Source organism: Lissotriton vulgaris, chromosome 11, assembly GCF_964263255.1.
Source record: "Lissotriton vulgaris chromosome 11, aLisVul1.2, whole genome shotgun sequence".
Taxonomy (NCBI): Eukaryota; Metazoa; Chordata; class Amphibia; order Caudata; family Salamandridae; genus Lissotriton; species Lissotriton vulgaris.
This window is the reverse complement of record NC_141699.1, coordinates 369,599,578-369,624,664: the sequence shown is the minus strand read 5'-3', so window position 1 is coordinate 369,624,664 and position 25,087 is coordinate 369,599,578. Positions and strand designations below refer to the sequence as shown.

The 25,087-nt window shown below is 44.8% G+C and overlaps 1 protein-coding gene across 1 annotated transcript in view; it reads left to right on the top strand.

The window, feature by feature from the left end:
- LMAN2L (lectin, mannose binding 2 like) overlaps positions 1–25,087 on the top strand; it is a 338,684-nt gene that overhangs the window by 244,986 nt on the left and 68,611 nt on the right. The window contains exon 6 of the mRNA XM_086943348.1: positions 21,900–22,014. Coding sequence (XP_086799474.1) covers positions 21,900–22,014 — 115 coding nt within the window. The remainder of the gene's footprint in view (positions 1–21,899; positions 22,015–25,087) is intronic.

Here is a 25,087-nt window from a genome sequence, read left to right as displayed (position 1 = left end):
AGCTTCATTGCCAGTGGAGGCTGCACCAGGTCCAAAAACGCCTCCATCCTGAATTCAACTTTTGTTGTGAGGAATTCATTGGACAGTCTGCCCAAGGAATTTGAGCAGTGTAGCATTTTAAGGTTGTGCGCTTTTACATCTGCCACCAAGACAGTCCTTTGGATCCTCAAGCAGCTGTCCTCCGGTGTATCCCAAAGTTGGGGAAGGCCAATTTGATAGAGAAGAGACTTAACATGTGCCAACCAAGTTATGTTCTTGGTCTTTAATTGTCCCCAAATGATTTTGAATTCTGCTCTAAACGGTTCCAGCTCCGGCACAGACCAGAGCCTTCTCCAATAGAGCAGAGGTCGGCTGACGCCAGCTCAGTAATAGGTTCCAGGCACAGGTCCAAGCATAATGGGAGCAGAGGCGTACTTTGCGGGAGACCGAACAAATGCCGCATGAAGGAGTGTTCCACTTTCGTTAGGTTACATGTGTTGATGTGTCCCCAGAGTTTTGCAGCGTATAAGGCTGCAGACCTGACCTGTGTTTTGTATATCTCTAGGGCAGGGGTAACCTGTTTAAAGGATGAGGCGCTGCAAAATCTGCCTTTGCCACCCATTATCTGTGCAAGTCTTAGGGAGGATTTAGAGACTTGCTGGACGCATGTGAATTGTTCTGTCAAAGTCACTCCCAAGTATGTGAAGGTCTTGACTCGCTCATGGGGGGTTCCGTTCAATGTAGGGTTAGGGCGGGTGTGCCTCGGGGGGTTGAAGATCATAAGCTTGGTTTTCTCCAAGTTGATCTCCAAACTCCGCGGGGCACAGAAAGAAACAAACCCATCCAAAACCCGCTGGATGCCCGATGTCCGGGACAACAACAAGGTGTCGTCCGTGAACATCCGAGCGGGCACCCTGCCAGTGACCGTGCATCATTATCCCCGACACAATTAAGTCTGTCTATCAGGCCATTGACATATAAGCTAAAGAGGGTGGGGGCTAGTACGCAGCCCTGGCGTACTCCTCGTGTGACAGGGAAACGATCTGATAATTCCCCGTTCTTCCCACACCTCACCTGAGCGTAATTCCCAGTGTGGAGCCGGGTTATGGAGTCTAGTAAATAAGGCGGGAGACCAAGTTTCTCCAACACAGTCCAGAGCCTCTCCCTCGGGACCAGATCGAATGCGGCCCGCAGGTCCACAAAAACAAGGTAGAGGCTGCCACCCTCTACTCTTGCAGTTTTCCAGTATAGGACCTGGAGTCGGAAGATCTGGTCCAAGGTTGAGACCCCTGATCTAAAACCGGCTTGGAGGGTGGTCAAAATTTTGTTTTCCTCCATCCAGCCCAGTAGCCTCTCTAGCAGAATTCGGCCCATCAACTTCTGAGTGGTATCGAGTAGACTTATTGGTCTATAATTTGATGGAGCAAGCGGGCAACCCTTTTTAAAAATTGGAACAATCTCAGCCCCCAGCCAGGTCTCAGAATATGTTATGAGGTTTGGGCTCCCCCCCCTTTTTCAAGTTTCAGTTCCAAGTTTCAGTATAAGGGTCCAGCCCACCCTCAGTCCCGCTAAGGACCTAACTCCTTCCTGTACCGGCTTACCTTAAAACAGCAAGGAACCCAAACCAAAAAAAAAAAAAAGCAAGGAACCCAAACAAAACAAAAAATCCTCATTAAAAAAAAGATATAAAAAAATGTTAATAATCAAAACGCCCACCAGTCACAAAGGGACGGGCTTAATCCAGAGAAAGAAACACAAAAAACACACCCCTTAATCCGAAACAGACGGGGCTTAGCTACAACAAATGACGTCACAGAAACCTCTTCTCCAAATGGCTGGCCGCCATCTAGGGAGCCAGCCAATGGAGAAGAGGGGCGGGTTTAAACCTTATACTCTGAGACCTAAGATCTTGCGCGCATGCGCAGCCTACGCTAGCCGAGAACTAAAAAGCTGTTTATGCCAAAAAGGGGCGTAGAGTCGGAAAAAGGGCCAGGAGGTGTGGGAAAAACTATCCTTTTGGTTGGAACAACCGGGGCAATTCGGATCATTTTTATGGTGTACTGCTTTTCTACTTCCTTTGCTCTTTTCTTCTCTTTCTTTCTTTCTTCTTTACTGTTTGTTTAAAGTTTTCTGCTTTCATTTTTTCCTCTCTACGTTATCCTTTCTTTTCGTTTCTTAAACTTGACAGTTCTGTGCCACTTAATTATTTCTCTTCTTTTCCTTAGCCCATTTTCTTTTCTGCGCCTGTCTTTTCAACACGCTGCTTTTTTTCAACGTGGTGGGTGGAGGGGTTGAAATGTCAGATCTATGTATTCTTTTTTCACCATGGTTTACTAAATAAAAATTTAAAAAACAAACAAAAAAAAACAGAACTGAATCATTTTTCGTGGCGAGCTCCATGGTTGGCACTTCTGGCTTCTGCACTGGGATCAGTTGTGCCGCTTTTGCATCTGGTTCGTAGCAGTTTGCTGCGCCCTGGTTCGCAGGCGTTCTATGACCAGTTTTTGTGCGGTTGGCATGCGATTCCCTGACTCCACTCTCTGGGTGGATGCCCTTGGGCTGAGTTGGTGCGTCTCCGTGCAGTGTTTAACGCTCTGATGCCTGCAGGTTAACTTCGCGTAGTGCCGCTGCCTGGGGTGGGGACAGGCAGTCTTCAGCAGTGGCCGCACATTGTTGCTTCCTAAGTTTGTGATGCCAGGCTGACGCTGTTCCAGCGAGTGTCTCCACTAGCGTGCCAAGTGCCTGGTTGCCACTGTCGCAGGCGGTCCTACGCCTCCTTGGCTATGGCTGAGGCCTCCTTCCTTCATTTGTTTCTCCCCTCTTATTCACTCGCTGGGTCTCGCCCTGCTGATTCACTGCCCCCGCTGCAGTATCTCACTGTTCCTGTTGTGATGGCCTGGGTTTCCTCTCAGCAGTGCCCCGCTTCCTTTGCCACTATGCGATTGCCGTGGAGCCTACAGGTCATTTGAATGGGGCAGTGTGTCTACTCTACATCCCCTTCTTCTCCCCTTAGGTTGCTCCTTCCCGCCTCTCGGGCACTATTTAATCCCCACTTGTCATCTTGCTAAACAGCGAGGTAGGAAGTGGTCTTCACTCCCCCTCTCTGAATGGGAAACTGCACTGGCCAGAGACCCCCCGAGAAAAGCCCCGAATGCCAATATCGCTGCCAATAATTTCGATAGCTGGATCTCTTCCTCTCTGGACATGGTCCTCCCTGTGCGAGTTACCAATGTCACTAAAAGACTGAGACCTGCTCCTTGGTTCACTCCTAACCTTAAATCGAGGAAACAACTCTGTCGGAAATATGAAAGAGCCTGGAGACAAGATTACTCCCAAGACAAGAAAACTAGTTATAGAGCGGCCATCAGGCTCTATAAACGGGAGCAAAAAACAGCACAAGCCTCTTATTACGGCAGCAAAATCGAGGCTGCCGCTAATGCCCCAAGGGAAATCTTCAAAATCGTTAAAACCCTTACCTCTCCCCCTACTGAATGTCCCTCCGTGGAGGGTGCCCAGGATCGCTGTATCAACCTGGCGAACTTTTTCTCCCAAAAGATTCAGACTATATACTGTTCTTTTGGAGAAGTCGATAGCACCCCGGACCCCTCTTCCCCTACTTTCCTGTCCACTGCTACTCCTTGCCAGCTAAATACCATTCCTCTTTTAGATATGCCTACTCTGGACAGACTTATTTCTCAAATTACCTCTGGTTCACCCAGTGACTCAGCATCCCCCCAGACACTTCTGAAGGTAGTGGACATAATCCGCCCGGTCATACTGGACGTCCTCAACACCTCCATCACCACAAAATCCGTACCCCCGTCATGGAAGTGCGCAATGGTGAGGGCTCTGTTGAAGAAGCCCAACCTGGACCAGGACAACCTGGCGAACTATCGCCCTATCTCTTTGCTCCCTTGGCTGAGTAAACTATTGGAGAGGCACGTGAACAACATCTTGATGAGCCATTTGGAATCAAATGGGCTCCTGCGTGCCTCCCAAACAGGGTTCCGCCCTCGACATGGAACCGAAACCGCTCTCCTAGCGGTAACGGAGGAAGCTAGAACTGTGTTGGACCAGGGTGGAAAGGTCGCCATTATCTTATTAGATCTAAGTGCTGCGTTCGACACAGTCAACCATGTCACGCTTTTACAACGCCTGGCGGACATGGGTGTGTCGGGCGCAGCCCTAGAATGGCTGACATCCTTCCTGGCTGACCGCTTCTTTCAGGTCTTCGAGGGCGAGGTGACATCCCCTAAACACCCTCTCAGATGTGGGGTTCCTCAGGGCTCCTCCCTGAGCCCCACTCTGTTTAATGTCTACATGGAGCCCCTAGACAGGATAGTCCATCCCTTTGGTGTGCGTATTGTCACCTACGCAGACGATACCCAACTGGTGGTCTCCTTAGACCACCAGGAGGGATCGTCCAGCACCTTAGGCTCCTGTCTGGAGGCGGTTTCCAGATGGATGCAATCCTCATGTTTAAAACTCAACGGGGAGAAGACAGACGTCATCTTGCTGGGCAATTCCTCTCCCTCGGGTTTTGCATCCTCCTGGCCTCCATGTTTAGGCCCACCCCCCACGCCCAAACCTCAAATAAAAAGCCTAGGGATTTGGCTTGATACCGACCTGAACTTTTCGGTACAAGCTACGAAGACTGCGGCTACCTGTTTTGGGTTGATGAGGATGCTACGGAGGGTGCTCCCTCTGCTCCCATTTCAGGCAAGGAGGATCCTGATCCAGGCCCTTATACTATCTCGCCTGGATTACGGGAATGTCCTCTATATGGGAGCTCCTGCCTATACCATCCACAGGCTCCAAGTCGCCCAAAACAGTGCAGCCCGTCTACTCTACAACCTTCCCCGTTGGCAGTCAGCGAGGAATGCTTTGAGGGAACTTCACTGGCTTCCTATAGCTGGAAGAATACAATTTAAGGCCATGTGTATTTTACACAAGGCCTTCCATCGCACCGGCCCTGCAATTCTTCAGTCCCTGGTCACTCCCTATGCTCCATCTCGTTCTCTTCGGTCCAGCTCCTCTCAGTTGGCTACTCCCATCAGAGTCAAGAAGGCTCGATGGGGTGGCCGCTCCTTCTCACACACTGCGGCAAGGCTATGGAACACCCTCCCTCTGCCTCTGCGGGAAACTTTAAACCATCTCTCCTTTAGGAAAACTTTAAAAACACACTTGTATACTACATTCTGTTGACCTGCCCTGAGCCCTTGCTAATTGAATTTCTGTCACTAGCGCTACGAGGCCTCCGGGTAGATAGCGCTATACAAGTACTGCTTCATTCATTCATTCATTCATTCATTGCGGCTGGGGGTGTTGCTTCGAAGTCCCTGGTGCTCTGGGTTCTGCTCCTGCCTGTTACTAAGTTTGGCGCTTTCAGGTGGCCACAGGTTAGGACAGGCCCCTCAACTGCCAGCACGTCTTGCAGCATTCTTTACGATAAGGTACTTCTCCCGGTCCGCTCGTCATGCCAGCCTGAACAGCACACTGGTCAGGGCGACAGCGGCACATGCTTTAGGGGGCCATCGCGGCTGCAGCAGCTCTCACCTCTAGGGCACCATGGCCCACCCTCTCCATACCTCTCCCCTCAGCAGCCTCCAGTTTGCACAAGGCATAGGCCTCCCACTTTGCGGTCACAGCCTGCCTCAGCACCAGCACCTCCAATGCCTCTGCTGCACGGAAGTATGGGGCGTTGCCTTGGGGGTCCTACTGTGCTGTTCCTGACTCCTCTTCTCAGCTCGTCACTCGGAGCCAGCGCCCCCAGGTAGCATCAGGATAGGTCAGGCTTCTCCGCTCCTAGCCCATCCCGCGGCTCGCGTTGCAAATGGATGTGCCGGCCACGAGGTGACCTATGCTGCCTCAGCATTCTTCCGGCGGCGATCCACCAGTTCCACGCGGCGCACTGCGGCTACGTTAGTTCAGGAGTTCATTGCATGCCGTTATGGGGCTGTGTGGCACAATGCGCCTCCCCCCACCATTGCAGCCTCATGGTCAACAATTTCTGTGGGTACCCCGGGTAGGCACGGGACACCCATGGCGTTTTAATATTTTGCACCCCTGGGCGATGGGGAGGTCAGGCCAGTGGGGGGTGCATTTATCCCCTAGTTTTTGTTTTAAACTTTTTAATTTGTTGTATACATTTTAATGCTGCTACTCCCTAAACTTGCAGTAACCGAAATGTTTATGGTCCCTGGGGGGCAGGCTAAACCTCCCAGTGTGTGTGTTTGTGTGTCTTTGCTGATGTGGTGGCTGCCAATCCGATCTCCTTATTGCGATCTGTCGGCTCTTCAGAATAAAATATACGCAGTTTTTGTTTCTTAATTTCTCCAAAACTGTGGAACAGGTTTACACCAAATCACATAAAGCATGCTTTCCTGGACCAGGATCTAGCTTCCTGCCAAATTTTGTGTAATCTATTCAGCTGTTTTGCGAGGTCACAGTTCAGTTTCCTATGGAAAACTGCATGAAGAAAACATATTTGAGATGAGCCCCCACCTCCTTTTTTTTTTCCAGTCACGCTTGACTGATCACTCTGCAACATTAAAGGAAGACCTTGATGTGGACGAACTTTTTTTTAATAAAGTTTCATAAATATGCCGTAAGCAGCGTCACAGCTATAAGCAAAACAAAAAATGCTTGTCCTATGGAAACTTGTTCCTAACTGTATCTACCCAGTAGCATACAGTACTGTTTCATTTATTTATATTATATTTGTCGGTGCGCTTTCAGGCTATGAGTGCAGCATCAATTATGCAAAAAAGAGTAGGAAAGCCTGGCTAGTTCGAGACTTTTTGGCAGATAGGTGGAGGGCACTCAACACCAGCGACATGCTTAGCTGCTCACCTCAAAAAGTATGTTTTACTTGCAGAGTTTTTAAGCAAAGGATTAGCAAGTGCCATCCACTTCAAGCTACATAATGACTAGCATGCCAGATACAGTATTACAGCTTTGGATTGGTTAAATACCATTCAAGCCAACATGAAATTTAAGAAAAGCAACCCCATATGTTGTGTTTCTCTTGCATGGTCCATTGTCGTTTTCCCTATGCTAGCCTAGTTGTACACATTGTAGGCTGTATTTCTTTTGCACACATTTCCACATAAACTCTTCCTTTTGTGCCACTTGTTTTTACACAGAACCTGCATGTGTTTTCCTCTTCTGTTCTTTTGCTTGGATTTTGTCTGAACACCATGGACCAGGTCAAACAATGCCCCTGTTGTTCTCTGTGGTCGGACAATAACACCTAGACATAACACGAGAATGCAGCTGCTGTTTGTGAGCACACGTCTTGTCATCTAACTAAGGACGAGTTCTACAAAAACACACACTGAGCAAAGATCCTAGGCATCAGTGGAGATGTTGAACGTCCATCTTGGTATGCTAAGGTAACTGGGTCCGCCAGTCATCCCAGTTATCTTCAATATATAATTTAGCTTTAGTAGGAAAAGGGAGGGGGGGTGGTCAGGCTAATCTGTTTTGTAACACAACCGGACTTTTTATTCTATATGGTTTAACCATGCTTGCAATAGTTTTGCTATCCATTTGTTTTCTATTTGTGGCACAAATACTGCATCTTGGAGCACAATAGTTTTAATATTCTAAACTTCTTTCATGTCTCTTGTTTATTTTATTGTGGACAAGTACGAGAGGGAGCGAAAGGGTGTGTCCTGTTGGTGATTCCTGGGAGGATCTGGAGTGTTGTGTTCCAAGGTGCCAACTCACTTGTTTCTCTGGCAAGGTTAGGATGGCAAGTGAGGCACAATAGCTATTCTGAATCGGGCACCTAGATACTGAGGTAGTATGGTGGCTCAGTCCCTACCTTCCAATGTTCGATGGTCCCAGTATATGAAAGTGGGTTTCTGTTGCAAATCCTCCCCACCCCTTTGCCCTATTGCTGCGGCCCTTTGAATTGATGTGCCCTGGGTTCCCGACAATCAGGTTCCAACGGTATGTGTATTTTTGAAAAACTATACCTTTGAATCTACAATTGACACATCTCTAGCCACAGCGGGCCCCCCCCTCACTCTCAGCAGAGCCTGCCAGTAAGGAGCCTAAATGGTGCGCACTCGGCCTCGTGAATTAAATGGTGGTATGCCGCGCTAGGCATCTTCATCATCAATTAAGGGCCCTGGCCTTTTAATTACATGATGGCCTCACGGACTGCAATAGACAGTGTGTGTCCCGTGATTTGGCCAATGAGAATACTGAGAGAAAAGTTGTAGGCGGGCCTGGCGCCTGCGGCGCACGCGAGCTAACAGTTCGTGAGAGCAGGAAGTTGTCTGGAGCCCTCCGTTGTTGCTTGCACCACTATTTACAGTGCAGCGAGTATGTTGGTGTCACAGCCTGCAGCTTTTCATTAGATGGCACGATTCAGCCCCCACAGCCTAATGACGCTGGTGGCCAGGATCGTGGCTTGCCAAACTGTCAGAAGACTTTAGACTTAGGTAATTATTTCCCTATATTTCTCTGACCAGAGGCAGGCTGCACAGTGGTATGTGCCGCGGCGGGGCTGGGAAGTTCTCCTGGAAGGGTCCGACCCTCACCTCACAGACAGTGAGTTAGATAGGGGTTAGTAATTTTTGTTAGCAGTCACTAAAGTTCTTCAAAATGATATTGCAATGAACTGTATCCCGGTGCGACCGCCCATTATGTGTGCACTCGATTCATAGGAAAGGGCGATGTCGAACTTCAATTTCGCCATTGCTGGTCGATATGCATGTGCGTGTTTTAAGTTCTTGCAAGGTTTAGGTTTGAAACTAGCATGACCACCTCACTCTGAGATTAAAAGCATTGCTTTTACAGATTATTTCTGATGTCTTTATCTAATTAGTTCACAGGAAGACATAGGTGAAGGAAGGATTGGGGTGCTACGGGCCCTCAAAATAACCAATCCTGATTTAAGAAGGTGAATGTGCATTATCGTGTCACGTTTACTGTGTTAAGACAGCAGGCCAACAGTGTAAGGCAATCTCATCTAACAAATTACTGCTCAAACTTTAAACATGGGCCCCCATGTTTGGTCGGCATTGGTGTGGGCAGTGTCCGGGTGTGAGGTACAAGCAGAGTACATTTGACTGCATATATCATAACGGGGGCACACACTTTTAAATGAAATACAATTTAAATATTCAGTATGAAATACATCCTTTTACGTAACGAAGCCTTTACTTTTCCCTGCATGGAGTATTTTATTTTATCACAGGCACCATAATACATAGAAGAATCAGAAGAAAATGAACATTATCATCCGTTTTTTATTTTGTTTTACATCTGGAATGTCACGTCATTCGGAAGGTTATGAAGTGTTACAGTCAAGTGCTGGCTGCAGAGCTGCCCCGTTCTTCGTGACATTTCTCTGCACTGTTAACATTTTTAATAGCACTAATGTGCACACTGGTATTGTTGTGAGCATGGAAGATGAGACTTACTACTATGTAGCCTGCTTGGAGCCAGAGTTCTCTATATTTCATGTTGGTTAGCGCCCTTCCATTTATGGTGCTTTGAAACTTTATTAAGATCTTTTTAGGGTTTCTGGTTGCTCAAATGGATCTAATTTCTGATATTTATATATTTCCCTCATCTTCATTGCTTGATTTTTGCTCGTGAGAAAGTGTCACTCATAGTTGTTGAATGTCACTCATAATTACAGTGAAATTATGAAAATGTCGCACATAGGCAATCTGAAACCTTGGCAGCTATGCATTGCTGCACAGGCCTGGGCCTCGCCGCCTCGTCTGGCAGCCCACCTCTGGGCTGGGCTCTTCATTTAATTAAATTTTGGGGTGGGTGCGCAGCGCGCAGTTGTCTCCGCTCTGTGCAGTCCTCCGGGTGAGGCTGCGGCATAGAGGGTGTGCGTGTAACCAGTGAGGTGAGAGGCATCCCAGGACCCAGCCACGCCAGAGACTGTCTTGAGAAAGCCCGCCTTTCACCATGCGGCGGCTGCAGCCACCGGACATACTTTATTTCTGTTGCCTCTTGCACCTTTCTGCTCTGAAGCTGCAGGCTAGGCCTCAGGTAAATCTGTCCGAGGCAGGAGTTGTGCGTGGGTGGTGGTGGCCCGTAGCCATGCTCGTTCAGGGTGTCGCTGCCGTTTTCTATCTTGTTGGAGGAAGAATTTTTAGCTACACAGCTATCCAAGGACACACCTGTCACCTGCACAACATGACCCCTGTGTAGGCCCTGCTGTTTAGAGGTTACAGGCCTCAGTTGCATTGCCCTGAGCACTGCCATGTTCTCTTAGCTTAAACAGAAGCAGAAAGCAGGTCTGACCCAAGATTCACCCAGCTGCTCTTGTCTGCAAGGACCCGCACCCCTACCAGGCCCCACCTCATTGTATATTTCTCACAAACAGCAGAAGTCAAGTTCCTCCATAAATCTTGCAACATACCCCACGTCCCCCACCTAAGCCATGAATAGAATAAGGGAAGTTCCCACCACAGCTACGTCAAGCAAGATATCCGATAAACTGAGGCTAAGTGTGGCGAAATATTATCACAGATTGCCTGATTGACACATGAATAGAACCCCTCGAAGCAATACTAACACATTTCTGTCGTCCATTGATAGTTTATTATTAAACTTCCAGTCAAGTGGCAGGTCTCAGTCTAGACTGAAGTATGTACCACAATTACAGGAAAAAGGCCATACCTAACCTTACGGGTGGGAAAGGTAGAGAGCAGGCCAGTAAATGACAATGGACGGGTATGTGATACGTGGTGGCGTGGGATGACGTAATTATCGTCTCATGTGTTTTAGACAGTATAAGAAGGAGCCCCGCAAGAACATCAGCGGGCAACTCCTCGTCTGTTTGTAGGTATTCAGACCGAGAGTTGTCTCCAAGGGCCCTTGATCAAATGTTCATACTTTTGTGCATGTAAATATTTTACTTGTGTTATGTTTTAACTGCTTTTCAGATAAGTCATTTCATATCTGCATATGTACTTTTTAACTTGTTCTCTACATTCAAGCATTTAAATTGTGGTCTTAGGACATCTCACTGATATAGCATTGTGAACGTACCTAATGATAAATAACATGTACTCTGCATTCTAATGTATCTTGCAGGATTACACTTATAAGCAAATGTGAGTATTCATCTATGTGAACAAGCACAACCGTTTTTAATCTGCCTCAGTGCTCATAAGTGTACTTTAAGCAAAATCTCTCTCTCTTAGCAAATGTTAAACTGTACTTTGTAAACTCAAACTGGTCCATGTGACTTTCAAGAGAATGCTGGGTACAGGGCCAAGTACTGTATGATTTTTATGCTATCACTGATTATTTCTAGAAGCTGTGTCTTCAAATAAATTGTACAACTCCAAGCTTCAGTCTCCAAAGCTCATATGTATGTTTTTTTCCTGTTTTAGAGCAAGAGGTCCAGGTCTGCCCCGGTGCAAATTAAGCCGTCCTATTCCCCTTAGTTCTCACTCACGGTCTCGCCAGCGCGGCTTCTGAAAGCTGCTGCACTGAGTCCCCCTGGCCCCTCCTGCCCCTAATAAATCATCTCCTCCAACAATCTCGCCCTCCACGTCCCTAGCCTAACGAGGCATAGTGGGACCAAATGGAAGCATCCACAGCATGATATGGGCCAAGATTTCTTTGGATGTGAGGTGAGCGCACAGTGCTTTATTAAAGTGCGGCCTTCCCCACCATCAATTTTTATTATAAAAACTATTCCACAACACCGTAAATATGCATCAAAAAGTACACAAAGCCAATTAAGATTAAAATATCAGGATGCTCACATCTGACTGGGGGCGTGTTTGGTAGCTCACCACCACCAGAAGTGTCACGTTTTGCTTTCTGCCGTACAGGGATCCCTACCACAGTGTGGCAAATAGAGAGTGAGAAAACCTTGCACACAAGGACAGAGGAGATGTAGCTTGAGGCATATAAATAAATGGTGCAAGGACTTGTGCCACATGGATAGACAGTGTGTTGTATTGCATTGTATGAAAGCTGCATTTATATGGCGCTTCATGCCCTTCTGCAGGATGCCCTATTGCACTGTCGGATGGGTAGCTCAGTACACCATAGGGGAGTGCTTGGCTGGAAGGATGTGCTTTCTGTGAGCCTATCTATGCAGTATGTTTGTTGCTTATGTGTAACCAGAATAATGCTGATATCATGTCTTAGGTCGCAGCTCTTTGCAGTGTGATGAGACAAAGGATAAGTGAGGCACAGGACTGTGGCTATTAATAGCTGAGAGCTACAATATACTCTAGAAGTCCAATGTGTAGAATATGATCATTACAAAACTTTTTCTTTCAACATCCTCTGTTGAGCACACCAATTAAGTCTTCCGCACTCTTAATCATGTATGTCTAGTAAAGAGAAAGAAAAGACAACAAAGAAAGAGAGCTGCCTGGTTTAATTGCGTTATATACATGTCCTATGAACCAGTGATCACGGGGAATGGGAAACTTCTGGTTGGGAGGAATATGTTAAAGTCTTCGAAGATGGCAGCCACATATGGCAGATCTCTTCCTGCATTAGGCACTTGTCCTCTTTGGTATTGAGTGGTTTGGTTCTGGTGGATTGGTGGTGGTTTCCAGACAGTGTCCAATTGCAGTTCCGATCTGTTATGGTAATACTTAGCTGGACTACATGTGATTAATCACCATGTGCAATCCATATACTTGCCATTCAGCCTGCAACTGGTAGTGCAATGGTTATGGTCCTGTGACATTTTGGCTCCACTGAGAGGGTATAATTAGCATCCAGCCCACAATCATTACACTCGGAAGCGAAAGAATCAAATTGTGTTGACTCCAGTGCTACCTGAGCACTATTCTCTTGTACCCTGCGCGGTGTGCAGCCACCCCTCATGCAATCTAATGGTGGTGTTTCTGTGACTTCCGGAATGCTTGACTGAAGTGTTGTTAAAAATGCATATGTTTTATTGCTAGACACTGATAACACTGACATCTATATACTATGAAAAAAATGACTGCAGAAAAGGGCTGTTTAGCAGCTAGAGCATCCATTGGCTCTTGTTTAGTAATGAATATTTCTAGTTTGAGTAAATGTCGTTAAATGAGACTTCTTTGCTTTTGATGTGCCAGTTTTACTTTCAAAAATGTTCCTGCAGGTGACTTGCAGTCTCTAAACCATAGACTGCACATCTGACCCCAGGGGTGCGAGTCCACACGATCATTGTATTTTGCATTGTAGTGTTGTACACTTAGTAAAGGGATGATATTTTACAGTCTAGACGTGCTAGAATAAAATAACTTGGCAGCACGCTAGTTTCGAATGTGCATTGATATCCAGCAAATTCACACGGGATTATCCGCCTGCCTAGTATTGATTTTACTTTTGTCTTCTTTTATATTCATCCTGTTTCGTCTTCTTATTCATCGTATTCTTGTTGACCGCACCTGCGTACAAAGTAAAGATGTTGCCCGTTCCACAAGGTGTAAAAACTGGAGTGGGTGTGCAGAATGTGGGAACACCTGGGAAATGAAGGGAGAACATGGTTTGGGAATGGTTCAGTCACAAGAGTTATGCATCCAATTTCCTGACGCGTTTCTTTTCACGTGTTCTTACCCTAGCTTTCAGTGTAGAGCGTATTTATGAATAAATGATCTTACAATCATCTTTTCATACAATTGTAACTACTCCAATGAAGGTTCTCAACCAAAACCATAGTAATGAGACTAAAATAAATACAAGGGGCTAAGCAGTGACACCATTTTATAGGAATATGGGTTCTCTGCAGATTGTTAGGAATATTGGGGGGCGACAAACAAGCTTTTATTTATATTACTGGAATTCATGGCAGTCAATATAATAGACAATATGTGTGTGGGGCTCTGTGCATTTGCGAGCTATTAAGCTATTGGCATTGTAAATGACAATGCCATTTATTTAACGATTAAGCTATTGGCAATGTAAATGAAAATGCCATTTATTTATGATAAGAAAAAAAATTTCATGAGCAATGCCATAGCTCTACCTTTAATAATGCCGAGACCATTGCATTGTAAATGCTTGTTACAAATAGGAACTTGAATCTTTCCTTACTTGAATGTCGGTCCCTTATTGTTTATTTATATTTTTATTAGTACTTTGCAAATGAGTTATTCCCTTGGTTATTGATTAGGGGATATTTTATATTATGTTTGAATGTATCTCAATATGAATACATTGTACAGCATCAATTTATAATATTGTTTCTTTTACATTGCTTATTTGGTGTGGTATCTCATGAATGTGAACTGATGTTTTTATGTTTCGGTCTATGTGAAAGTTTTTTGTCTTTACATTAAGTTGCCCAAAGAGAATTTTACTTTTGACTATAGTACTAGCAGAGCCAGCTTCCTACAATTTTGGAGCAGGTTTTGCTTTTGTGAAAGGGTCCAGCTAGACCATGGCCATCAAAAAGACCAGGCACAGTATTGTCCAAAGTACAAATGAACACACCCCAAACTTTCATCATAAATTTAAGAAGAATACATAAAACACTCACACAAATATCCTTGACAATAAGATATGTGCAAGCATGCTACTATCTGCAACAATCGTACCAAATTAGTACACGCCAATATAAACAAACTTCTTCGCAATTCACCAGTTTCAATCGTGCCACACCAAATGAATGTAAAGGAGCACAGTCACACCCATCTGCACCTTCACAACTAACACATTGGACCACACAATTTGGAATACACCTGAACATCCGATAAACGTGGAAGTCATACTAGTGCTAGAATCTGTACTATATAAATGCCTACCACAATTTATTCTATGTGTTATGTACATAAGATCTGCATAATGGGTTTTGAAATACAATTCAAAGTATAATGTACACTATATGAACACTGAATACAATCTTTAATAGTTGATATGTAGGTGAAACTTTACCTCACCCTACATTGAGGACGGTAAAAAACATTTCATGAAGGAAACAGACAGTTACTGTAGTCTACGTGATACCATTTCCTTTGTTGGTTTAGAAAGCAATCTAAAGATAAACATGAAGGGAGTCTGAAGTGGAGAGGCCTCTTTACATAAATCTGCCAGAACTAAAAGTAGTTTGCTTCGCTTTGAGCATAGTTCTCTAACTTGTGATGAGGGTGTAAAGTGCATATTCTAGCAGCCAACTTGGCAAACATATGCATTGCACATAAAAAAGATGGGAAGATTCAAAGAATTTACTGAGTCATTCTCTAGGTCTTCAGCACATCAACCCAGTGAGGTGGGCCAAATTATAGAATATTAATAGCCTTACTCGCTCCTTCAGCAATGTTGAGAGATGGAATGTGTGTGGTCTTTTCTTACGAGAGAATGAAAAGTGGTTTCAAAAGAAACAAGTTTTTTTATGCCTGGGCCACTAGTGGCTTTACGTGGTCCGAAATCCAAGGATTCAATAATTAATGACTACCGTATCTATTAATACTTTAGTAGTGGAACTCCCACTTTCCATGTCTCCAACCTGTGACTCTCAATCTCTGTAGAGGCCATCTTTACCTTAAAACACTTCATTGTAAAATAGCTTGGATACTTGGGGGATAACCTTCCATAACTCTAGGCATGTTGTCCGCCAATCAGTCCAGGAAATCATTAATCACCATAAACACACATCAATCTAACCCGAAGTTCTAAACAAGAATCTATCTTCAGGAAAGGACATCTGTCATGTTTATAGTGTGTATTTAGTACAAATCCATTAGCCAAATGTCCTATTCAAATTTTATTTTGAACTGATTAATGATCAATCGGTCCAAACGCTGGTCAAATTGTTTGCAATTATGATTAGTATATTTACAAAAGAGAAAAAAGGGGTATCTGAAAGTTTCCAATTTTAAAGAGCGCATTCATATTTTGATCACTGTAGAATTAAACACTCATTGAATAACATTGATTACAGCACTTCGTGATGTGGGAAGTGGCAATGAATTGGGTAAATAAGCAGGTTTTTCCTTTGTCATTCATATAGATCTGTCGCTAAGCAAAAGCATGATGGATACAAAAACATTTAACCTAACAATCGCAGTGGCAATCTGCTATCATAAGCTAGCAGTAAATGTTGTACAGAAGTAAACCTACAACGATTTGGTGTGTTCCTGTGCTCTCTGCTAGGCTTTGCCTTCTTAAGGATTGGGATTTTTGGATAAGTATTACTCTGAGTTTCTGCAAGTTTTGTGTGCCACTGTTCCTTAACTAATACGTGAGAACCAGGACTTGCTTCTCTGTGTTAGATGGTGTCCTAGACAACGGATCTGGAGTCAATCATTCTGCAATTCAAGTATTGTAAACAAAATGTTACCATTATACAATTCATGATAGTGCGTTTACTGATCTTTTGATGGATCGAAGGCAGAGTCTACCTTGGAGGGATTCTACCATGACATGAAGGTTATGAAAGTCGAATCCTTTTTCGTTCCAGTGAAGTTTTGTTGGAAGTCCACAGGCTCTAAAACCCACATATGTTACCCTGGCTGTAAGTCTAGTTTCCAATGGAGATCTCCTGTTCAAAGGAAATACTGCAGGCTTGGGCAAGGTTGTTTCCTGAGGGCGACCACTGGCAAGAGAGGTAAGGTGGATTGTTGAGGGAAGCCTGGACACCTTCGGTTGGGCCATCTAAGGCCGGGGGCGTCTGGTTGTCTTTGGGCGTCAGGTTTTCTAACCAGCTATGGTCACTGTCTGGGTGAGGGGGAAGAAGAACCCCTCCGGTTGAGGCTGCAGGTGTCTGGTAGAAGATCGAGGCAGGTCGGGGATCACTGGATCCCAGGTCAGAATCTCTGGGCAGACCACCTCGTTGTGTTGGACCACTCGAACTCTGGAAATGAGCATCGGGTGCAGAGGGGTGCAGAGAGGTGCAGACCCGTGGAGATGACTGGATCTGGGGTCTGTGTTGGAGTCTTTGGTTGAGCAAATCCGGTGCTCATTGCAGATGGTCTTTTATTTGGAAAAGGCAGGTCCTCTGTTTTCTTTATGGCTGGACATGCCAGGGTTTCGCTGGTGGCAGATCTAAGTTGGGACAAGCCGGTAGGGCTGGGGCCAAAGCAATTGGTATCCTCTTCCTCTTTCGGCATGGCTCTTTGGTCCTCCTTGGATCTGAGGAGGCATGGTTCAAGGTCGCCCCTAAATACTAAATTTAGGTGCATTACAGGGGTGTGCAGGTCAGGACCAATGAGTACACCCCCTACTATTTCAGCCTCTAATGGGAGGAGGGGCATGAGCCTCTTTCTGATTGGTTGCGTCCCCGCATCTTCAAGATGAAGGGGACTGAGATGTGGGCTTCACCTCGCCTCTGCCACCCGAGGGGTGGGATTGGCAAAGGTGGGCACACCTCTCTTCCTAACTTGGTTTTCCCTCCGATTCGCCCACTCAAGTCAAGTCAAGTCAAAAAAGCTTTATTTCGATAAAAAGTTATCATAAAAGCTGCATATCAATCACAACACATCAAGTTTAAAAGCAAAAAGCAATCATGGACATACAGTAAAAGTATAACCCAATAGAAAAAGTTGGTTAAAAATTTTTTTACAGATTTGCGAAACAATTCATTTGGCAGTCAGTTTAAAAAAAGAATTAAACAGTTAATTTTAGCCTTTTAGTTCGAATGGACCAGGCCCATGATAAAAATTTAGCTAGGGCGCAAGCATAGATGGCACGACTGTCCGACATTAAAATCCGAATTGCGGCCATGTGGCTCCTAGTGCCCAGCTGCCGGCATACGTTTTTGAGCCAGACCCTCCTGGGGAGGGCATACTCTCCGCATTCAAACATAAAATGTGCCACTGTCTCTGTTTTTTTTAGGCATACTGGGCAAAGCTCTGTAGTCTGTGCAGGGGATTTCCAACGTGAAGTAAAAGAGTACAAAGGAAGAGTTCCTGCTCTAAATTTGAAGTACAAAGCCCTATCAAAGGGTTTTTCGATAATATCAAGGTACACTTCCCGTTTTGGTTGGTCCTTAAACTTCAAGAAGTCCTACGTAAGTCTGCCCATAGTAGTGCTAGTGTTCCTTTGTAGCAAAATCCAGTCCCAATAAAGTTTCTTGAGAGTTGACTTCGGGGGTGAGGATCTGTTTACCCACGCTTCGTTTAAGCCCAAATTTAGTAACAGTGTCTTCATATCTCTCAACTATTTGATTTTATGCCACCTTGGTGATGACATGATTTCTGCTAGACCTTGCGCATATTTACCAAGTTCCTCCACACGCCACAGCTGTGCCCATAGCAAAAGTGGGCGGAATCTTGCCAGGTCATCAATTGGGCGATAACCTAGGTCCAACATTAGCGGGACCGTGGGGGTACCCTGAGGGAGAGACATAATCGCTCTGCAAAATTTCTTCTCTGATCTAGGTAAATCGTCAGTGATGGATGACCCCCAAAGTTCTGCCCCATAGAGAGCGGAACTAACCCCTTTGGCCGAATAGATCTCAAGGACTACAGCTATTGGTCTTATTGTACAGGAGCGTTGTTCTTTCAGGAGAGCTCCTGTTATTCTCTTGTGAGTTAGCAGCATTTTGTCCAAATGTGGAGTCCATTCCATTTTATGTGAGAGGCAAATACCTAGATAGTCGAAGACTTCTACCCTCTCCAGAGGTTCAGCGTTCAGGGTAGGAGGGCGGACTGTTTTTTTTGGAGGATTCAACACAAGGTATTTTGTCTTGCTTATGTTGATTACCAGGCCTCGTTTGGAGCAGAAGGATTGAAAGTTATTTAGGAGCCTTTGAGGCCTATTGGGGTTTTTGATATTAAAAGCGTATCATCCGCGAAGAGGAGGGTAGGTATGCGTTCGCCGGCCAGGGATGGTTCATCTGAAGGATGTTCCCGGAGATGCTCAACCACCCCACTGATGTAAAGGGAAAAGAGGGTGGGAGCTGACACACATCCCTGGCGGACACCTCTCTCAACCGGAATACTGCTTGTTTTTTCCCCCCCTGGGCCCCACCTAATCTGGGCAAAGCTATTTTCGTGTAGCCTAACGAGTAGTGATAGTAAGTAATGAGGCAGCCCCATATCAGCCAATACACTCGATAGGGTCTCCGTAGGTACAAGGTCAAAGGCAGTCTTTAAGTCGATGAACGCGAGATAAAGACTGCCCTTGCCTATGACCACGACCTTCCAATACACCATCATTAATCTAAAAGCTTGTTCGATTGTCCCAGTGCCCACTCTAAAGCCCGCCTGGTAGTCAGAAAGGATTTTATTTTCTTCTACCCAGTCAAGTATTCTGACCAGTAAGACCTTGCCAACTACTTTTTGACTAATGTCTAACAGGCTAATGGGCCTATAATTTGATGGATCTTCTCTGGGGCCTTTTTTATAAATAGGGACCACCTCCGCCCCTTTCCACGAAGAGGGGATAGGGGCGCCCCTACAGATGGCGACAAGTAGGGAGTGAATCAATTTTCCCCACTTCGGGATGTCAGATCTCAAAAGATCGCCAGGGATTCGCCCACTCAAATTGGGGGTTAGAAGCGTTGGAAGCAATTTGCTGGGGGCAGCAAAAGGCTGGGTCAGCTAACAAAGGCGGAAAGCTTTTGAAGATTCCCCTTCATGGACCCAGCCCATCCTAGGGGACAGGGCAGCATGACACCTCTGCCCATAATGGGCTTTGTGTCTGGACCCAGAGAGTGGAGGCACTCTACCCAAGGGTTGATCATTTTTCAAGGGGCATCCCTAAGAGGCCCTCTGAGTGCATTTTACATTAAATACCAGACTGGCATCAGTGTGGGTTTAATGTACTTAGACGTTTGCTACCAAACTTCCCAGGTTTCAGTAAAGCCATTATGGAACTATGGAGTTCGTAAAGACCAACTCCCAGACCATATACTCTTTATGGTTTACTGCACTTAGAAGGTCTAAGAATAGACATAGACATTTCTCATGCAACTGTGCCCTCACCTATGGTCTAGTGCACTCTGCTAGAGGGGTGCCTTACCTAAGCCACAGGCAGTGGGTTGCAGGCATGGCGCACCGGGATGTGTGCCATGTCGACTCTTTACTTTTCTCTGCACTAAACATACAGGCTGCAATGCAGTCTGTGGGTGTTAAGGTGTAGGGCCTCTAAGGGTGGCACAATAGGTACTGCAGCCCTTGGAGGACTTACCTGGCCACAGTGCCCTTTGTACACATGGTACTTTTTTCAAGGGGCTGACCTGTACTTGTGGCCAGAACCCAGCATTTTGCCTGTTGTTGGTACAAAGGTAGTGTTTTGGGACATGAACACAAGTGCTGGGGCCTAGTTAGCAGGATCCCAGCACACACACAGTCAAGTTGTCATCGCGTATCTGGAAAAAAGTTAGGGGGGGAAACAATGCAAAATGGGGCTCTATCCTACACAAATGAAATGCACTCTCCTGTTTCTGTGCAGAGATCTTTGCAATCAAAAATATATATTTTAGTAGTAAGAGTGGAATGGACAAGGGGCGCCGTGGGAAAATGAGCAGTAATTACTAATAAATGGATGGTGTTTAAGGAAATTAAGGAAGATGGCTGGGGAAGGCATATGCTTATTATAAGCACACCTACAAATGAGCAAGATAATCCCAAATCATAAAATGCACACCTACATATACTACAGTAGTAATACTGACGAAACAGGCTTGCAAGTATTCCAGCCAAGCTTTGTCACTAGACCTGGCCAACCACTGGTACTGAAACTCACGGCCATAAAAAAACAGTGAAGGCAGGGAATAACTCTAACCAACAGGTAGGAACAGCCTAAAAGTAAATGTAATTTATTATTAAATAATGTATTTGTTCAAATATTTTACCTCCAAATTTTAATGTCATTTAAAACATTTAAACGTGTTAACCATTAAATTACATATTAAATTAATTTAATGTAAAATACAATTTTAAAATAGACAACTTTCAACCAACCTTGTAATATGTTCAATGCAACTACTGATACCGTACGTGAGGGCTATTTAACATCGAAATTAATTTAATACATTTTTCAAAAGTTTAAAACATTTTAAATCTAAATCCTATATTACATTTTTGAGCTGCAGTGTGGTTAGTCTGATAGTTTTAGGTAAAGTGACATTAGAGAAGGATCTTTTTATATTTTTAATAACATTAATTTATCTTTTTTTCTTTCTGCTTAAATCTACTTGTTTCCCCTATTAGTTTCTATATGGAGAGCCCCACAAAGTTACTAATAGTTGCTTTATGGTTATTCATCCGGTTACAGTAGTCACTACGCTTTCCTTTAAGGGTGTGATGATTTGTAAGCCTAAATCTAGGCAGAGATCTCCACATTTAAATTGTGATTTCCATTGATGTGATTTTTACCTAGGTGCAGGTGGGGATCTCCGCCTTTGAGATAAACTTGATATGAGATTTCAGTTAATCTATAACGGCTCATTCATTTCTTGACGTGTTCAGTTCGCTGATTATTGGGTGTGTTATGTTTGGTGAAATTTGATGGCTACTATCCTTAGCTATTTCACTTTTTCTGAATTCCCTAGATGATGCCATGTTAAACTGCTCATACCACACCCTCCAGAGACAGTTCAACTTTGACATTAGTGTCTATTGGTAACACAGCTTTACATATCCAAGTAGAGGTTTTACTGAGCACAGTGTAACCATAGCATTACCATTAGAGAATACAGTGTAAGTATAATATACACATGAGTAGGAAGGTAGATCAATATTCTTCTACTCAGAAATGAAAGACTAGTGTATTGAAGACAATGAAAACAAGATTTTAGATGTGGTGGAAAAAAGATGAACTTTCGTCACAAAGTGTATTCATAAAGCTAAAGTAATTGGTGCTATGGTCCAGCAGAAAGAAAAAGGTTGGTGGAAGTCTGGCTATGTACATGCAACTTCGCATAACAATACTTAATTTCTAATGCTGTCTCAGTGGTTTTCAGTGGGGTGACTTTTTACGTTAAGTTTGTTATGGTGCTGGGAAAACTGCAGAATAATCTTCTTTCCCTGTTTTAGATTTTGATTGACATTGACGGCAAGCAGGAGTGGAGGGACTGTATCGACATCCCAGGTGTACGCCTGCCACGGGGCTACTTTTTTGGGGCTTCATCTGTTACCGGAGATCTTTCAGGTATGCATGCAGAAAAGGTTCTCTCAACAGAATCAATATGGCAGGTTTTCTTTGCTGTATGAATTGCCCCCATTTAGACTATGAATTTTTATCCTCATATGCTGCTGTATAAATCCCCCTATGTTACTCTGTGGATTTCTCCCCTTCTCATGCTGATGCAGATTCTTCCCCTACTATGCTTCTCTGATTTCCCCCATCTTCCACAATCTGCAGTAGATTTTGCCATCCCTCTTTGTGCTGCTTTCACCCTCCCTTCCTTTTCTCCCTGGTTCTGCCCCCCCACCTTTCTCAATTCACCTCTGCCCAGTGCTGCTCTAAACTCTGTCCCTCCGCCCTTTCCTCCTCGGTGCTGCTATAAATCTCCCTCCCTATTGCGATTGTGTATTATTTCCTGACCTCCAAGGTGTAGCTGGGATTTTCCCTCCTTTACCTTCTGTACCTTTATGAACTATCTTCACGAATGATGCTCTATACATTTACCCCCACCCCAACCATGTGTTTGTGTCAGTTAATCTCAATGCTGCTCTATTATGCTATCATGGTTTTATTTTGTGATAGTCTAGAGCAGAAGGGCTGTGTAATGTTTACTCTGCCATCTGAAGGAAACATTGAATAATAAAATGATTTTCTGAAATTCAACGTTTAGTAGACCTACACCCTTATGAACAAATCTCATAAGAATTTGATGTTGATGGTATAAAATGTATGTTGTTTTGCCCTCGCTTGTTAAGAGGCACTGATGAACAGCTCCAAGAATGTTGTGATACAAGAGGATATGTAATGGTGCCATTCTGCATCCTCTTTACACCTGCCTTGTTCCATCTGTGCTGCTGAAATATCGCTCTAGGACACTCCTATTAGCCTGTTGGATATGGGCGATAGATATTTGTATTGACAGTCTTTTCTTAAGGTTGATATCTCTTCTGCCATTGCCGGAGGCCTGAAAGTGAAATAAAATTGGGTATACTGGTGTTAGAAGCCCAAATTAATATGCCCTGAAATCTAGGTGGCAGAGCTTGGAAACAGGTTCTCTCTTTCAGTATTTTTCACCATTTGTAAGTTCATTAGAATTTCTTGGCCACTAATCCATAAGTCTACCTGGAAATCATTAATAATGCCTGAATAGCAGTTTCTTCTCACTGACATCTGTGTTTTTATTAGCCCTGCAGTTAGGTAGTTCTAGGATTTATCCCCCCACCTCCAAAATAGCAGATTTGTTTCTGTTGACAAATGTTACGTTTTTTACCATACCTGCTGTAGAGGGTTTGGGATCTTTTTTTCAAGTATCCGTAGTGTCAGGGGTTACTAGGAAAATCTAAGGGTGTCTTATCTGTTGTTCAGGGGTCTTGTGCTGCAATGGTATAGTCTCGATATCTTTTATTGCCGCCTCCAGATCTTCTTTGATGTTTTAAAAATATTGTTATTCTGATATGTATTTTATTATAAGTAGTTCTGGCAGTGTGAGGTTTATCTGGAATCCATCTGTTCGAGGCATGTGTGCTGTAGATACACTTGATTTGCATGCTCCTGCCAGCTAGTGTTTGGTCCAGATGTTTGCAAGTTGTTTTTCTTCGAAGAAGTCTTTCCTAGTCACGAGGTAAGTTGACTCCTCCTTTCGGTGATAGTGCGCTTGGTTATCGACTCCATTGTTAGATTGTTTTTCTGCCATCTGGTTTGGACATGTATTGCTGCGCTCCGGTTCGAAACCATTCTTTGGGTTCCCCTCGACACACAATCCTCTCTACCCTCAACAGTATTGTTTCGTACGCATTTCTTACTTCTCCGCGTGCGTTTCGGTCAACAGAATTAACTTTTTGATCTGGAAGCTTTGTGGATGGCCTTTGGGCCCAACTGCATCAGTTCAGCTCTCCCTCGATGGAACGGACACCATTTAAATTCTGCCCTCAGTGCCCCGAAGTACTCACGCACTGACTCACACCAGGTGTGTAACTTGTGCCTGCCTCCAGAAAACAAAGAACACTGCGATGCTTGCAGATCGTTTCGGTCGAAGAAAACTTTGTGATCGACGGGCTCGACATCGAGAGATGCAGCGTCAAAGCATCGAAGACATGCCGGACATCTTCGGTGAAGATTCCGGACAAGAAGATGTTGGTGTATCAGCGCCAGAGGAGGAAGAAACCTTCTCCGTGCAGGACTCTTGATTCTGAGCTCGAGATAGCCATCAACTCCGAAGAACTGCTGCAGTGACATGAGTACAGAAGACCCCTTGCCCCATCAACTCACCCTAAAAAAAATAAGGCTTCGGCACCACCTCTTCCTTCTGGACAAGGTTGGCACCGAGATTACGTTTCCAACGCCCTGCCTTCTGGCTTGGCTTACATACACCCAGTCAAGCCTTCCAGCTCGGTACAGAGTCAACACAAATCCTCGTTGGAGCCGAAGCCTCTGGTTCCAAACAGAAATCCGGTTCAGAGCTGAAACCCTCCACGCCTAAAATTAAACCACCTTTTGGAGCTGAAATCTTCTGTACCCAAAGGCCAGCCCATGCCAGCACCAAAAACGCTGGTGCCAAAACCGAAAGATATCCCTTCAAATTTAGACCTTGTTCCACCAACAACGGATCCCAAACCAAAGAACCCATATATTAACCCTGAAACAGGTCATGTTCGTACCAAGCTACCTCAGAAACACAAACTTCCTGATGAGGACACTCATTACAAAATTCCTTTTTAAAAGCTACCAGTCCTTTGCATCCACCACCAGCATCCCCTCCACATCCCCCTTCTCCACCTTTAAATCCTTTACATATCTCACCTACGGATTCTACACAATCTCACCATGATGGGGACGATATTGATGATAGGGACACGCATTTACCAGTAGATCCATGGACGGATTACACAATTGACCCTCCAGCAGACCATAATCCAGACCTTTACCCTGCCAAGCCATCTCCTCCTGATGACCATGTATCCTATCAGGAACTCATTGCCAGGGCTGGACAATATCATGGGGTGGCACTGCACAAAAAATCATTAGAAGAGGATTTTTTTTGTTTGAGACATTAGGATTCACACACAAGTCATCACAAACACTTCCTATGCTTAAGGGT